This window comes from Haliotis rufescens, unplaced genomic scaffold (genome assembly GCF_023055435.1).
Source record: "Haliotis rufescens isolate VD_foot unplaced genomic scaffold, xgHalRufe1.0.p SCAF_1, whole genome shotgun sequence".
NCBI lineage: Eukaryota > Metazoa > Mollusca > Gastropoda > Lepetellida > Haliotidae > Haliotis > Haliotis rufescens.
Window position 1 is genome coordinate 45,779,430 of NW_025963779.1, and position 18,725 is coordinate 45,798,154.

Sequence of the window (18,725 nt, forward strand, 5' to 3'; positions counted from 1 at the left end):
TCATCAACAAAGGCAGATCACCTATCCCTCTTATCATGCGTTTTATGAGACAATTAACTTTACATGCTATTCAATGGAATTATGTGTTTTGTGCTAAACATGTTCCTGGTGTGGATAATGCTATAAGTGATGCTCTCTCACGATTGCAGATAGCCAGATTTCGTCACCTAGCACCAGATGCAGAGTGTCACCCAACCCCTTGTCCTCAGCTGACAGACCTGATGTACCCGTAACCCATGGAGGAACTATCGAGGCAGACATGGAACTTTTGTGGTCATCAGCTGTGTCTACCAGAACATATCAGGTCTACCAGAACATATCAGGTCTACCAATCAGGAGTTAACGCATTTCTCACTTTCATGACTATACAGGGGTTCGTGTGGACTACTACTTTACCTCCTATCTCGGAAGACATTCTCATTAGATTTGTGGCACACTGTTACCGTAGATTGTTGCTGCGATATTCTACCATTAAATCATACCTGTGTGGCATTCGGTTAAGGTATTTACAAATGGGTTTACCTAACCCTTGGACATCCGGTTCTTTTATTCGGTTGCAAACTATTGTGCAGGGGGTTAAAAGACATCAAGGGCTGTCCACATCACCCCGCTTGCCAATAACAACTCCTATCTTAACTAAGATGGTTATGGCTCTAAATCATGGTGTTTTTGATCCCTACACCTGTGGACTACTGAAAGCAGTGTGTTGTCTGGCTTTCTTCGGCTTTCTCCGTTGCGGAGAATTTGCTTGTGACACTGACAACTTTAATCCAGTTTACAATCTTACCCTTAGAGCTGTGCAATTCACCTTGCTGTTGGCAGCGTCAAAGACAGATCCATTTTCGGAAAGGAGTTACCATCACCTATACAGCCACGGGCAATTGTGTATGCCCTGTAGCTAGTATGCAAGCCTACCTCGTTCAACGCCATCGCTATACCGTGCATAGTGCTGATCCTTTATTTGTTACTGTAGATGGCAAGGTATTATTTCATATTTCATCGTGCAACTTAAGAAACTATTAAGACTGTGTGGTTATGATGACAATGCCTATAATGGTCATTCCTTTCGAATAGGAGCCGCTACATCAGCAGCCAGTGCTAAAGTACCAGATCACCTCATACAAGTCCTTGCTCGGTGGTCATCTTCTTGTTACACCAGATATATACGTACACCTCAAGATGTTTTGTGGCGTGCTCAAAAAGATATGGCTTATCTTTGTTAACATTGGCTATAATACCCTTCTCCACATCGCCCAGTGTATATATTCATGTTATAATTTATCTGTAAAACCTTTTCTTCAAGTGTAATGTATTATCATGATTATATAGCATATTTCTTGATTCCGATACACATGGTAGTTCACTACATATTCTTATGATTTGTTGTTTGTTTCTCTTGATACAGGTTAGAAGATAGTTACCACCTTGGTTATAGGGCATACATTTGTTACGTCCTTGTACGACTATGACCAGTTTACTTCTGTGTAGTTATTTTGGGGGGATTCTCATTTAAAAATTAATCATAGGCATATTTCTTAATTCTTTCATGTTCATTTGGCAGAGTATCTGCCGGTAGTTGCGGATCTTCATGGCCCCAAAATGTTAGTATTTTCACCACTAGGCCTGGTCATCTCAGCGCTTGACACTGCAGGGGGTTTCCCCTCAGGATGGGGTCGAGTGGTTTGCTGTATTACATAAGTAATGGGAATCCCCCAGCCCAAAAGAAATAAATCATTATTATTTGTATGTTGTGTTCTGTTGTGTGTCAGTATAAAACAGCATGCATTGAGGCAGCTGGAGGTCATACACGCTATTGAAGGCAACTGTGTCAACAATGAACTTGTAGTGTGTCTGACAATTTTTTGAAAATGAAATTTCTTACCCCACCATTGTTTACCTTGAGCTTGCATTACCTGTGATTGCACAATTTCATTCAAACTGTGGTTGATCAATCGTTTGTTACCCCTCCCTAGATTATATTATAATTCACAACAAAACCTCTTCTTGCTAATTTTTTATCAATCAAGGAACTCGACCTTTACTTTCTTTTGCCGCCCAGTTTATTATAAATGCCATCCTTTGACTTGTTAAAAGTCATATTTGTGGCATTATATGTCAACATAATGTTTTCGCAATCGAAATACATGCAGAGAGGGAAGTCCTTCCGGTGACTGGTCAAATTGTTCCACACGCAAAAATATCATGCAATAACAATCACCTGTACCAAAGTGCTATGTTTATTGTTCTTATAATTTGAAATGTACATAGTTAAGGGTGCAACTAAAATAACACGATATTTGAATATTTTATTCCTGATAAAACAATAATTTCAGATACAATTTCATCTGACCATTGCATCAAAATTGTATCATTGGGTACTTTTAAACTGAATCACTGGTAGATTGGGAGACAACACGTGTACAGCTGATTGCTATTTCAGGCTTAGTGTACGAGAAAATACACACGGTAATCTTAATATCTGCATACAAAACAATGCCTGTGAGAGTAGGAAATAATTTGAATGGTAAATCATCGTGTCTACTGGTGTTTTATATCAAATTTAATATTTTTATTGACCAAGTTTGTTATACCGGCTCGTTCACCTGAATTTGCTGAAGAGATAGGATGTGTTTTTTTAAAGCGCATAACACTATTGGACGATTGATTATTTTCTGGTGTTTTGAAATTTTAAGTGTTTTGAAGGAAAGTTTCACTTTGATGCCTAACAACTTCGGTAGTCTTGTTGTTATAAAAATGATTTTGATTGTTCCAAAATTATGAAAGGGCCAATCTTGACATGCTTGAAGTCTTGAAACTTCATAAATGCTGGAGTCCTGGAGTAGTGTTATCTGGGGTTTTTTTTGCATTGTGACCAGAATATCAAGATACATATCGCATCGTGACCTTCCTGTATTGTGACCTTGCAGCCCCACTGCATTGCATTAAACTGCATTACCTGGACCTTGGCAAGGACATGTTTACAGCTGAACAGTTGTCAAACTGTGTTGAATAATTGATTCCCTATGAAAGATGTGTTGATTGACCTTAACCTTGGTATGAATTTGTTGTTGAACAACGGATGAACAAATGTTCTCTTTTATTTGTTCCACTTGGCATTGTTTATAAGAGACATGTGAACATCAATTGCGGTGGAGGTTAAACTTCACATAACACATTAAGCACACCCTTTTACAGGGGCAACTTAATAACTAGATAGCAAAAGACACATGTCCCTAAAGTAACCCAAGGAGTGATAAATAAAGTGAACTTACCATGACACCAGTTGCTATAGCAATACCCCGTCCACAGTAGGTATTGGGAACAATGTCTCCATAACCAATGGAAAGGAAAGTGATTGCAATCATCCACATGGAGTTCAAAATATTGGCGTGATTGTCATCATGGTGCCTGCAATGAAATCAAGAACACACTTATTTCAATTTCTTTCATTCTGATTATAAACTTACTAAGACAAAGTCATCAATATCCCCTGCCCTATTATTTATGTGGATATGAGGCTTCTTATTAGGTCATTTTAATCTTGAAAATACATGCACTGTCCTTGCCTCAGAGCATGTGTCTAATTACAGAGTTGACCTAATTTTCAGGGGAATCCATAATCCATGCTCATGGTTATCATAATGTTCAAATTCTTCCACACCAAGCGTGAATAAACAGTGTCGAAGATTTTGAAATATGTCTGTCACTGGCCACAGAAGTCCTCAAAGTATTCTAACAATTTCTACAAGGCCAGTACTGTTCAAATAACTTAGTGATGCATGTAACTCTCGTCGACAACGGCTGTCACTATGCCTTCTACAGCTACCATTCAATCCCCTGCCTTACAACATGTGCAGAACCAAAAAGTCATTCTTAAAAATTATTAACAGACCTATGTATATCATACATTTTTTATGAACAGTCCTATTACTTGATAAAAATACATATATTACCAACAGTAAAAGGCACCCACTGACAGCAAAACTATATAAATTGATGACAAAAGGTCTGATGTTTTACTGCAGATGCTGATGAAAGGACGACTGATGATTCCCTACCCAGGGTAGGCTTATATAGCCGACACACAGACCATGTGACCAGGAAAATGGACACGACCAATGAACACGCTCCTTACATCTCGGCTCTCTCAATCATGAGACAATCCATTTAAGTTCAATGGATCAGCGTTTAGCCATGTTCTGGTCTGACTTGGTATTTCTTTAGCTGTTGTATGATTTGATAGTGTAGGTCTCTGGTTGAGTGTCCTGCAGAATGAAAGTGTTTGGCAACAGGTTTGTCCCTTTGGTGGTTGATATCAGCAACGTGTTCTTCGAGTCTAATGCAGAAGTGTCGTTTTGTTTCACCTTTGTATAGTTTCCCACATTTGGGAGCAGTTTAGTAATTAGATTATGTTTCTACTTTTACAGGTAAAGTGTGTTTGGCATTTATATATTTTGCCTGTTATATCTCTACTGAAGGTGTTAACTGACTTTATATTTAGCAGATTTTACATGATTGTTTGTGACAGTTGTCATCCAGGTTGGTGACAGTTCGGCCACTGATTTGTGGTTTCAGTGGTGGGCATGTGATTGCCGCTTTCATGAGGATGTCTCTAAGTTAGTGGTTCTTTGTTTATGCTGTGATGTGTGGCACTCAGAACGTGTCTGTGCAGGTGTCTGACCCTTTAAGTAGGCGCCTAGAGTTTTTGATCATGGAGCTGACCTTGAGTGCAGTGGGGTTCAGTACTGGTAATCTGTGATAAAGATCTCTGGTTTAGTGTCTTTTGAGGGTGTCTGTTTTTGTGTTAAGAGGTCTGTTCTCTCTTCAGCATTTGCTCTCTGTTTATGATCCATGAGGATTTTCTTAGGGTATCCTCTCCCAAGATAATACTGGACTAGATTGTTACTGTGGAACTCATATTGTGATTTTTGAGTCATAGGAATTGGCTGTATGTTCCATTGACTTTAATGTGACCTGGGTGACAGGAAGTGTAGTAGTATAGGTAATGATGGTTCTGCCGCAACCCCACTGGAGCCAGATTTATATACCTATACTGCTACTATAGATGGAATTTTTTATGTGTAAACGCTGATGCGATTCAACGATTTTGCGATGATCAAGTTAAATTGGCTCTATCTCACCACTACCTGGAGCCAATCAATGATACCATTAGTATAAAAACGATGATGAGACTAAACTAAATTGTAATGAAAATATTCTTTATTATTTTTACTAATACATGTACGTATACCATTATTTTTAACGAAGTAATATTCAACATTTTTACTAAGTTCTTCGTTCATTTTACTAGGAGACCAGACTTATACTCTTCTTGGTAAATGGAAAGAAACAATTGATGACCGTATTTGGTTGGTTTGACATCATTGATATAATATATACCTTGTGGTAATTCTCTCCATTTGATAATGTTGTCCTTGAGCATAGATGCTTCGATAGCTTTTTGAGTTCTTCCTTTGTTGGTTTGTAATTCTCCATTATTATATACTTATGTAAGCATTCGTTTAAATGGATGTATGATTTTTTATGCGGTGTGATCTAATGATAGTAAGCAATCTATTTTTAATCTCCAACCAGTTCTTTGGTTTTGGCACAGAATAATTGACGCACTTGTCTCCTCCCCTGTTCTATGAACTTTTTTTTCTCATCTTTGTTAATACCACTGGTCTTACGAGAATTTGATCGAATCTCCTGCTTCATTACGTTGAATTTGGTGAGTTCTGACAACACTAAACGAAACTCATCCTCGGATATCTTACAAATAGCCATTGCTGTTGAAATATGATCCTCAATGCTGTTCAACTTTGCTTCGGCAAGTATCCGAATATTATCATGTTTTAATGCTTTCTTTTGCAACTTACGAGAAATAAATTTTATCGTTATTCCTGCCAGTCCTGAGACTCCAGCGGCTATTTCCATGCCGAGCACGATAGGCGCGGCGATTATAGTTGATAATAAACCAACACCGGCTACACCAAGTCCCATGCCAGCTGTTACAAGCGCGGTGTCAACTCCGTCCAGAGCATTCACGGCTCTGCGATACTTTTTATACAATCCAAGTCTCAACTCCCTCTCCTTCTCTATTTGATGTTTTATGTCGCTTATTTGATGTAATCGAAATCCATCAACAGTATCCATCTTTTCATCGAGCACTGGATATAAACCCATAGTGTATATTATTATATCATATAATAGTCTTTAATTGGTCTTGCTTCAATGTTTTGAGAGTATACATCAACCTTATTAAATGTATATTATACGGCATGAATATCTTAGTAAGAGATATGCTGTCACTTTTAATAATTTGGACCCCCTCAAGGGTTGCAACGGGTGATGCTCCAATAAATAATACTACAACGTTGATGCTCGTGTTTCTTGAGCCATTTCATTGATATACCTGGTAATATATATATTTCGAAGGCTTCGCCGGCGCATCCCCAAACAAGTCTTCAATAATAAGCGTAGAAAGATTAGGTATATCCTTCAAGTTATCTTTTATATCATTGAGTTCAGTAACCAAATTTAAACTAACATTTTTTACTGCTGGACGACTCAATAACATATGCCCTTGGTTTCCTGCCAGGGGAGGGACTAACACACTTTTTCGTTTTGATGGGATATAAGCCCCGAGTACGATCCCACTATTTATTATCTTAGTTAAATTATGTGCCTTACCTGTCATCACATATGGTGGGGTAATGACGATATTCAGTAGCCAATCGATTTTTGCTTCGATCATATTCCATTTATTATCATCGTTGCGAGTAAGATTATATGAAGTGTTTTTATTGAGTCTACTAACGTCGACATCACTTAAATCTCCTAGATTACCTGTGAATGTAACTTCTTTCCGCTTGTATACATTATCTTGTAAGTGTAAAGCGTATAACTTACCATCGGTACCGGGTTTACCGAATCCTTCTGTGTCTCCGAGATCGGAAAGCGCAATTGTATTACATTGTCTGAGCGTTCCAGGGCCTGATGAATCAACCATTATTTATAATATGGAGTGTTACACTCAAGTATCCTATATGCACAGGTTGATGTTTTACATCTAATCCAGAAATTTCGAGATCTGACATAATACCACGCTTTAATTTTTTATATTGTAATGATGAGAAAGATTCCATTCTACCGCTATTGTATTTTTCTTCTTTGACTGGAATAGCTCTCAGAAGGGTTGAAGGACTTTCTAGTTGAATATTATCCGTTGTACTGATTTGATCAAGATGGATGCACAACTCTTTATAAGGAACTAAATCTGGTAATTTAATTCCATGCACTGTATCGTTGGGTGATATTACATCCATACTGTCATCAAATCCAAGTGTATTTGCTATGTTTGTATAGAAGAATTAAACTATTTTCTCTAGCTTTTAAACTCAGCATCCCATTCGACTCATTTTGTGTGAGACTAACTCCAAAAGGCTTAAAAAATTCATCATTGAGTGAACAGACACTGTAATACCCATCAGGTATAATGTAATTACCATCATGATATAATGCACTTGGTAGTACCTGATTATTATATCTAGCGGCAACTATATTGATCCACCGTGGGTAATACGTTACACCTCATAGGGCGACTTCAAGTTGACCAGCCGAGTTATCAATAGTATGAAGCAGTTGAATAGACTGACCATTTGTTATTCCTGGGAGTGTGACATACATATTAAATATACAAAGATACTATATCATAACTTAAATATGAAATCGACCATTATTTATGATATGGAGTGTTACACTCAAGTATCCTATATGTACAGGTTGATGTTTTAAATCTAATACAGAAATTTTGAGATCTGAAATAATACCACGCACAACTCTTTATAGGGAACTAAATCAGGCAATTTATCTCCATGCTGTGTTTTGTTGGGATCTATAATTGTGTTTAAGAATTCAAACCCAAATGTTTCTGTTATGCCCCGGTGAAGAATTATAAGCTTTCTTCCAGCCCTTAAAATCAGCATCCCATTCGACTCATTTTGTGTGAGGCTGACTCCCCTTGGTTTACAAATTTCATCATTGAGTGAGCATATGCTGTAATACCCATCAGATATAATGTGAAAGTCATCCTCATTACCTAGACTATCTATTTCTTTAGTAGTAGTATTTCTCGCAGCACTTATATTGGTCCACCGCGGGTAATACGTTACATCGCAGATAGCGACTTCAAGTTGTCCATTTGAGTTATCGATAGTATGAAGCAGTTGAATAGGCTGACCATTTGTTATTCCTGGGAGTGTAACATACATATTAAATATACAATGATACTATATCATAACTTAAATATGAAATCAACTTACATTACTAATCAGTCGATTTTAGTAAGTGCCTCTGGTGCTAAGTTTTTTGTTAAATTCCCTGATATCTTTGAAAAATATAGGGTCACGGCAACTAGCGATAAAATGGTGCATGATTGGTTTCACAATCCAATGCAATTTTGGCAGAACCAGTTAAACTTTGCCATATGGTGTGCAACAACAGGATGTGGTGTATCTCTTTATGCCCCAGGATTTGAACTAAATAAGTCTTTTTTATCATTTCACGTGTACCGGTACTATCAGATTAGACGTATACTTAAAGAAATTAGTGCTCCATTACCGCAGGATCGAGCATGGAATGCATCAAATAGGTTCGCGTATGAGCGTATTTGTCATGAATTTAGTATTTCTAAGAGTAAAGATTGGCGTATTAAAGGACTTAACCATGGTCTAGGTGTTCCGTACAGCGGACAAAAAACTGTTGAAGAAGAAAGCAATGATTTAGTTAAAAAAACTAATCAACCATTCAATCCATTTAAGTTGTTACAGAAAAACAATCTTTTTGTAAGATTGCATAATCTTAATCATGGCTTGGAACTTTCGAGTAACGATTGGAGAGGCTCTCTTATGAGTTTTAAGGGTGGTTTGGCTTATATTGTTACAAAATTTGTACAACTGAACGATACCGCAAACGCTTGGAATGAATTTCTTAATGATAAAACAGAAAATAATTTTACTAACCCAGGAGTTAATGAATCAATAAGAACTGATGTATGGGCAATTCTCGGTGCACAATCGCAAACACGAACGTCCATTATTGGTTCTGGGACGGCACTCGATGCGCAAAAACAGTTTGTCGCAAACGTAGAGGATGCTATTAATTCACCAGTTGACATACCATCTTCTATAAAACGTTATCAAGATGTATTACAGTACGCTCAATCCAAAGTAGACTACGTTTATGCGCCGGGACTATACATGTCTCCGAGTAATATGAAACTTAAGATGGTGATAGGCTATAATAATAAAATTGTTATTGCTTCCGATCATCCAAAACCAGGTATAAATTCAGATATTAATACCGAATTAATAACGCAAACAAACACAGGTGAAACGGGAATAGTAAAACCACAGACACCACATGTTTCACAACCATCTACTGACGCACAACCCCAAGTGCCAGCACATATTGCAGCTAAAAATCAACACCATATCGATGAAAAAACAGCGCTTGTAGTAGGTGGAGTCATGGTTGGTTTACTCATGATTTGGTTAAATAGTTCTTAGCGGATACGTACAACAGCCCTGCAATTGCTACGATCAGTGCCCACAAGTTTTGACTAAGCCAAGTGGTGGTTTTAGCTAATAAATTCAAGAGCCAGGAAACAATACTCCCTATTATACCGGGAAGTGCAGACGCGGCTTTTCCAGCGAGCTTTTTTATCCACTCTTTTACGTCATTTGATGTAGGTGGTGTGGGTGTGGGTGGTCCGCTGCCACCGGTTAATGCGAGAGTCAAAGTCGATATAATAAATCCCAATGCGGTTAAAATACTGGCAATGGTTATCCCCTGTTCTCTGAACAATGTTTCAATTTTATCAGCCAGTGTAGTATCATCGTTGAGGACTTGATCGATAGTTTCTCAAATTTGACTGATTTGTGAACGAGGTGCCTTTCTATTACTGGAAGCCGCTTCGAGGCGGGCCGATCTTTCGAATCTTCTAAGTTATGCAATCTTTCTGCAACGCGGCGTCTACTGAATTCATCACCCGCCTGTTCAAGTTTTGTCATAAGCTATATGCTTGTCGAGTTCGGATAGCTTGGCTATATTATTGATGAGTTCTCCCCGCATTGTTTGTACTGCTTTGTCAAGACCTCGTAATTTCCTAATACTAAACTCTGAATATGGTAATACACTGACCGTGGAATTATCGTAGTAGGTATCCAAGATTTCTCCGAGCCCGTCAGAGGCCAGCTTCGAGCTTTCTTCCAAATTATCTATGTTACCGAGTTCAGTACGCAGTCTGAAGAACCTTAGTAGTCTTCGCGGAAAGTTTTTCTCGTGAGTAGTCCACAAAACCTAATTCATCACGAACAGTTCTGATGCCGTGTTTAGCAGCTATCATAGATAAGGCTAGGGGCTTACGGTACGTGAATTCATAAGATCAATATCCCTTTTCCATCTTTTCTATCTATCATAAACTTTGAATAGTCACGAACAATAGGACTAACATCTTTAAAGGCATCGTAATAATCATTATTCTAGATATTTTAGAAAGTCATTATCGGGGTATTTTCGACCATATTATTATTTTGTGTCCGACTATAAGCGTTAATAAAACATACCTTTCGAGAGATTGGGTAATGAATGATCCCGGGGTGTACAAAGTTGATCCGGGCGATCGTTTACTAGACAGCTTACGAGTATGTCACGAAAAATACAAAGGAGAATCAACCCTTTTCATAATAGACGACTGCAGTGCAAGTAAAGAACTTACCAGAAAGAAAAATATTCTTTCATATTTAGCATTCTCCGGGCAAGCATACTCAGCATGGCATTTTGGTACTTACTCAAAAATACAACTCTGTCCTAAAAGGTCTCAGAGAGCAGACCAAATGGGTAGCCCTGTTTCATTGCAAGGACCGAGATTCATTTGAGGAATGTCTACGTGAAAATGATGTTATTTATACCAAGTCCGAGCGAGATAAAGTCAGAAAACTGTTAGCAGCAACGAAGCATTGTAAACTTGTATTAAAAACCGATCAACCAGCTGCTTATGCAATTGCTTAGCAAAATGTAGCAAAAATAGCAAAAAATATCGCAAATATAGCAACTGCTTAGCAAATATAGCAAAAATATAGTAAATTGAACATTAGCGGCTGTTATGTAATAATGTGGTTTGAAATCCTCATTCTTTCGCAACAATTTATTATTTCAGGCTGTATTGGATATGTCATATTCCATTATGTTAGACTTAAATATCTCCTTAGGTATTACATTATGGAATGCAACAAATTTATCGAACAAATGCTCAAAGAAGCTGCAGAAGTAGTTACAGATAAATCTTTAGATAAACATAGAGAAAGACTCGCGGCTTTGGTAGCCAGTGGAAAATGTTCCCAATATTTGGGGGAAAATTATACCATCGAAAAAATAAATAACATGACCGATGAAGAAATTAAAAAACTGTACGCGCGTTACGAGTCTGCCCTGGGAGCTACCATGACTAAAACAATAGGGTCGGCTATGTTACAACCATACACAGTCGTAGCTAGTATGTTTCTACCTATCCCGGCAGAACATCGCATGTATTTATGCGAATCTCTCCAGAAAGACCCATTCATCGAACAAGCTATAAGCTCAGTAAGCTGTGAGTTTTATCATAGATATGGAATGTTCTTAGCTCCGTTGACCACCGCTTTAATAACGGCTAGATATTGTCAATTTAAACATACGTGCCCACTTAATAATAATGGAGACTCAAGTACAAACCCCGATTGTACCACAACAAGTGAACGAGGAAATACCAGCGATTGTGGAAACACAATCACAACAAGTGAATGAGGAAATACCACCACAACAAGTCAGAGTGACTGAGAATCCTCGAAAAGTCGCAGTTACGGATGATTAAATGTTGGTAAACGTAACGTATCATTCAGCAGTGGTTACCTTGGTAAAGCCACACCACCCAAGCTAGATTTTAATGGTTATGATATCGGTATGATGGTTCTTGATATCGGATTGGCAATGGCTCATCAAACAAGGACTTATCCCAGAAGACATAATGAAGTAATTAAACATTTAAATATTTTATATTATTAAACATTTGAATATGGCATCAATTGCAATGATGGTCGGTGGAGCTATTGTGTATGCTCTAGCTTTTTCGGGGAGTAATTTTTTATTCTCTAGTATGAGAGGTTCTGAGCAGTAAAGACATAATAAAGCATTAGAACAACTCGAAGCAGCCCAGTCACAATGGACCAGACAGAGGATATTAAGATTAGATTTTATTAATGAAGAACTGCGTAAGCAAGGACATTCAATTCAAACGTTTAAGGATGTTGAATCTGCCATGCATGAATACTTCCTTGTTTATGGTAAGAAACTTGATCCAATACAGAGACCAACAATAAGTCAGTTTTATACACCGTCAGAGGCTCAGAAAGACCTCGAAATAGCGTTTAAAGTGTTTGGGTTATCAGTCATTGCTATTTTTAGCTACACAATAACTACGCATAAACCATGACTGGCTGTTCAGCTCGCATTTAGACAAATGATACTAGAAGTGTTTATTTATCACAATGGCGAGAGGCACATCAAGATGTAAATTCATACGCTTGGGCCAATCACAAATTGTGGGAAGAGAGAATAATCAGGGAAAATGTATCGCGTAAGAAACCCATGTGTATGACGAGGGATGATTGGAGGGCCTATAAGAAGTCAACGAGTTGTCATGTTTGTAAAAAAACCCTGAATGGGGATTCCATAAGAGATCATTGCCACGTCACGGGTAATTATCAGGGAGCAGCACATAACAAGTGTAACTTGAAACTAAAAATGAATTCTCAAACAATACCCATCCCTGTTGTGTTCCACAACCTTAGAGGTTACAATTCTCATCTCACCATGCAAGCTACCTCAAAGACCGACGGCGGCTTAACGTGCATTCCTAACAATATGGAAAATTACATATCATTCTCGTTGACTAAAACTATACATTATAGGGACAAGGATGGGAAAGCCAGAATAAAGCAAAGTAATGGACTTAGATTCACAATGGCGAGAGGCACATCAAGATGTAAATTCATACGCCAATCACAAATTTGTGGAAAAAGCTGTATGGCAGATTTTTGTGGAATCCATTCCATTGCAATTAGAAAAGGGCATAATAATTGTTCGTGTTCTGTATGTGGGATTGGGGTCAAAGGTAGTTACTGTTTATGTAAGTGTCACGGTGCTGACAAGAAACGGTTTCAAATTATTTATGAGAGGAAAAAGGCTTACCAAAATGAGATAAAAAGATTGGGTAGAATTCAAACCAATTAGAGATTAGTCCACATGTAGTTATATACCACAATGACTTATGTTGTCAGAGAGCTGAAAGCTTTGGCAAAGCAATGTGGTCTACGTGGATATTCTCGAATGAGAAAAGCTGAATTGATTGATTTACTCAGTTTGGAATACAACAAACCCCAGACTGTTAGAGAACTCAGAGCTTGAGCAAAAAACAGTGGGCTGAGAGGTTATTCTCAAATAAGAAAATCTGAATTTATCGCTTTACTAGATAATAATCAATCCGATGATAAAAATAATAAATCAGTTGACGATGTTGAAAAAAATAATGAGTTAAAATTTGTACCCACAGCCGGTGTTGGTAAATATGTAAGAGGTTGGAAGATGGATATTAATTCCAACATGGATGTTAATGATGTTAAGCCCATCGTATCGAGCAAAATTAACGAGGAATTAGATGATTTAAATAGTATAAAATACCAGTTAACGGTTAAAATGTCATTGAGTAAAAGTAGCACAGACGATAGCGCTGAAAATACCGAACCATATTTCCGGAGCAATCAAGAAGTTATAACCGAATCTGATACTATAAGCACATCATTAGATACATCAATTCAGAGGATACAGGAAAATTTAGAACATTGGACTAATAGAGGTTCGGGTTGGGTGTGAATAAAATCGATAGTTTATATTTAGAATAGCACATTATATGCCTTTCAAAGGTGGATCTTATATAGATTTACCCCCGTATTATAAAAAGAAAAAAGCCATAATTAATGTAAAAAATAAATCCAGTGACTGTTTAAGAATGATGATAAGATCTGCATTGTTCCCCGTAGATTCTAAAAGTGCAAATAGACCTTCTAGCTATCCTCAAAACGATGGACTCAACTTTGATGGCATAGACGAACCTACACCAATATCACAAATTGATCAGGTGGAAAAGCAAAATAATTTAGCTATAAATGTTTTCGGACATTCTAAAGGAATTGTTGTACACAGGATAAGCTCCGCTCCAGAACATATTCCCAGAATCAATTCATTTCTGATAGAAAAAGATGGTAAATATCATTATACGTGGATAAAGAGTTTAAACAGGCTATTACCGTATATCGCTGTGTATAAGACTACCCCCCCTGTACATGCCTTCAAAATCAACCTAAAATCCTATACTCCGTGTATAAGGCGACCTGGAATGAAGCACATCACAAGTGCGCACACAAACCTTATATATGCAATAAAAATATGTTTATCTTGCGTTGTTTTTTCTACAATGATAGGTCGCGTGTGTAACTCCAGCACACGTCGCCATTTTGTGTTTACACAGTACGACACCAAATTGGTGCCCGTAAAATAAAATTCATTTATGAAATAATAACATATAACAGACAATGATGAGTAATTTAATCGCCAATTAACTATGTTGTAACTAACTAGGCTTATGTTTGCTTCACATTCAGCGTGTTTATTCCACAATCACTTGTACACACCGTCTCCAACACTTGTTAATACAACTGTAAAAACAGCGGGAATTGATTTCAGCTTCACCGGTTATCACATGTTAGGTCACATGTGCAATATGCAAATGCTTACCGGTACTTCCGGCTCTCTACTCACGGATGTTGATTGTTTTACCGTGTCAGGTGGTTTGACAATCTGCATCAAGGCGAGGGTCATTTGAACTTTATTTGCAGAAATTATTAAACTTTATTCAAGGAAAAGAGATACAAATCATGTTTATGTATGGAAATAGTTATTGGAACAGTTATTTAGGACGAAATGCGAAGTTTTATTGTCAAATGCTTGGCTGGCTATCGGAAGCCGGTTGACATCGCCAGTGGAAGAAAATATGAGATCTTCGACTCCGTGTATAAGAAGACCCCCCTTCTTAACCCCCTCATTTTAGGTACGAAAAACTTGCCTTATACACAGCGATATACGGTATACGATCAAACAAAACATGCTAGAAAGAAATATTTCTGTGAAAGATGCCTGCATGGGTACAGCAGACAAGATCTATTAGAAGTGCATAAAGAAGACTGCAGAGGTGTTGGACAGAATGCTATCAGGATCGATATGCCTAAAGAGGGAAAAAATATATTAAAATTTGAACATTATTGTAATCAAATGCCAGTACCATACGTAATTTACGCCGACTTCGAAGCGCTTATCAAACCTATAGAAGCCACAGAACACAATACTGAAGATAGTTTTACATACAAAACTCAAAAACATATTCCTTGTGGGTTGAAAACCGATGTACTGTTACTCGCCGATATATTCGAGATATTTAGAAAGACATGTTTAAAACAATACGGCTTGGACCCGGCATGGTACTATTCCAGTCCTGGACTATCATGCGATGCATTGTTGAAGAAGACCGGTGTAGAACTTAAACTACTCACAGATTACGATATGCACTTGTTTATTGAGAAAGGATTAAGAGGTGGTATATCGATGGCGGCTAAAAGGTATTCTAAGGCTAATAATAAATTAGTGGAAGGATATGATCCGAGTAAATAGACACGCATATATTATATCTCAACGCCAACAATTTGAACGGATGGGCTATGAGTCAACCTTTACCCACGGGTGGTTTTGAGTGGGTCGATGTGAATGATATCTATGTGAATAATATCCATAATATCAATGTGAATAAAGGGTACATACTAGAAGTTGACTTGGAATATCCAAATTCGTTACATAAAGACCATAACAGTTATCCGCTAGCTCCCGAAAGATTAATGGTGAATACAGATTGGATGTCGAAATATCAACACTCCTTAATGGGTAATAGTAAGTTAGCTAACGTAGAAAAACTCGTACCAAATTTGATGGATAAGACAAAATATATAGTTCACTACAGAAATCTCCAGTTATATCTATCGTTAGGTATGAAACTTAAGAAAATACACAGAGTTCTAAAGTTTGATCAAAGCCCTTGGATGGAGCCCTATATAAGACTGAACACAGATTTAAGAAAGATGGCTACCAGCAATTTTGAAAAGAATCTATATAAGCTCATGAATAACTCAGTATTTGGTAAAACTATGGAGAATCTGAGGAAGCGTGTTGATGTTAAATTAGTCAGATCTAATGAGGAAGAAAGACTCAGGAAACTTATAGCCAGTCCGGCTTTTAACAGAAGCAAGATATTCGATAACGACTTAGCCGTGTTGCATATGCAGAAGAGTAATATAAAATTCAACAGACCGGTGTACGTTGGTATGAGTATTCTTGACTTGTCGAAACACTTAATGTATGACTTTTTTTCCAACGAACTTAAGAAGCAATACGGCGATAGGTGTGAGGTGTTATATACCGACACAGATTCTTTGTTGATGGAAATACGAATCGAGGATTTATATAAAGATATGGCAGAAAAAATAGATATGTACGACACGAGCGATTACCCAAAAGATAATCCACTGCACAGCATAGTAAATAAAAAGGTGTTAGGCAAGATGAAGGATGAATGTGCTGGGACCCCTATAGCGGAGTATGTCGGATTAAGAACTAAAATATTCTATAAAGAAGTCCGATAATGGAGAGATAAGAAAAGCTAAAGGGGTTAAGAAGTATGTTGTAAAAAAGCAAATCAAACACGAACAGTATAAAGAATCATTATTCAATGGTAGAACGTTCAAACACGAGATGAACTCTTTAAGAAGTTACAATCACAGGATATATGGATTAAGAATGAACAAGACATCATTATCCCCCTTAGATACAAAGAGATGGATTGATAATGATGGTGTAACTACCTATGGTTATGGTGGTATCGCGGTAATACTGTATCGTTTGGAACTATGAGCAACTCTTCTCGTACAAATGCCCTACCCGGTCCATCTTTAAGATAATAAAGAATAGGCTCTCCTTCTTTCATAACCAATCGACTAATGTTATATGTCTTAAGGGACCAAATCGGATCGGTTGCACGACGTTGGCCTCCTTCGAGTTCACCGGGCTGGTATAAATATCTTACGCTTACTCTATCCGGAAGTTTTTGTTCTTTGCCTCTCCTCAGCGCTGAAGATTCGGAAGTCACGGATTTCATTTTAATAGCATCGGATGGTTTCTTCCCTATTAATCTTGTTACTTCATTATTCAGCGCTGATACAACGGCTGATAATCGTGTCACCCATTCGGTTGATCTCAATCGCTCGGATTTCATTTCGATCCCATACTGATATTCAAACAAATATTCCGCTAATGTCCTGTTAAATCTTTCGACGATAGCTTGACTACGGTGGGCCTCTTTTTCACCATGCCTGATTTTGACATTATTCTTTGTTAATAGTTTAGTTACTGATCCCATAAACTCGCGACCAAGATCTACTTGAAATAACTTGGGCCATTTTTGTGGTTCGCGTTTATATATACGGCTCAGGGCATTAGCTACTTCTGTTGAATCCTTCGAGGTTAATGGCTCGGCCTCCTTGTATCGTCTAGCCACATCCACTACCGTTAAAGCGTATTTATACGTTTTGCATCTTACCTTTTCATGGGGAAGAAACAAGAGGTCAGCCTGATGAACTTCATTCGTTGTAAAAATATCAAACTTCTTCCTCGGTATATAAGGCGGTGCTGGTAAGTATATTTGCCACATCGCTTGTTTCTTTAACCAATCCTTGGCCACATCTTTAGATACCTTAGCCGTGGTGGCTAATTTTTGTATTGCTCCTATACCTTTCCAATATCCTCGTGGGCTATAGTAAATTTTATTCATTATTAATTAATATTGATGATTCTTTTAATACGAATCATGACGATCGTTGAATCTCATCATCATTTACAAATAAAAAATTCCCCCTGTAGTGGTGGTATAGGTATATGAATCCAGTGGGGTTGCGGCAGAACCATCATTACCTATACTACTAGTGTATAGCAGATACGAATGTGTATCTGTGGGTTTGCAATACAGGTCAAAGTCCAGTTTATTTGTTTTCCGGTTAAAGATGACCCAAGTGTCTCAGAAAACATTTTTTTCCCTAGAAAATTCAGCAGTGAATTTAATGGTGGGATGTAATTCATTGATTTCTTTGATGAAAGATTCTAATCTGGTGAGACCCACAGTCCAGATCAGGAAAATGTCGTCAATAAATCTGACGTATAATTCGGGGGTGTCAGTATGTGGTTGCATAGGGTAAATTGTATTTGTTACCGATATTTTTAAGCTCAAGGTACAAGCATGCTACCAAGGTTACTCGTAAATGTAATCAAGTAAGCATTTGTGTAAAAGGTACATACTCCCAGGAAATATTCACCTAAATAGAACAAGAGTCATCAGGAAATGACATATCCCCCATTTCTCGTGTAATTCAGAAATGGTGTTTGGCTACTTATACCCCCTTTTTGGTTCATTGCCATTGGAAAATTTCAATTCAGTGAAGTAAACAATAATATTGTTCAGTATTTTTCAAGAT

At 37.6% G+C, this 18,725-nt stretch overlaps 1 protein-coding gene across 5 annotated transcripts in view; it reads right to left on the reverse strand.

Annotated features, from left to right (window-relative positions):
- Positions 1 to 18,725, reverse strand: part of LOC124136479 (small conductance calcium-activated potassium channel protein-like) — a 444,627-nt gene that overhangs the window by 198,874 nt on the left and 227,028 nt on the right. For all 5 annotated transcript variants that reach the window (XM_046502402.2, XM_046502399.2, XM_046502403.2 and 2 more), the window contains one exon: positions 3,273 to 3,408. In XM_046502402.2, coding sequence (XP_046358358.1) covers positions 3,273 to 3,408 — 136 coding nt within the window. The remainder of the gene's footprint in view (positions 1 to 3,272; positions 3,409 to 18,725) is intronic.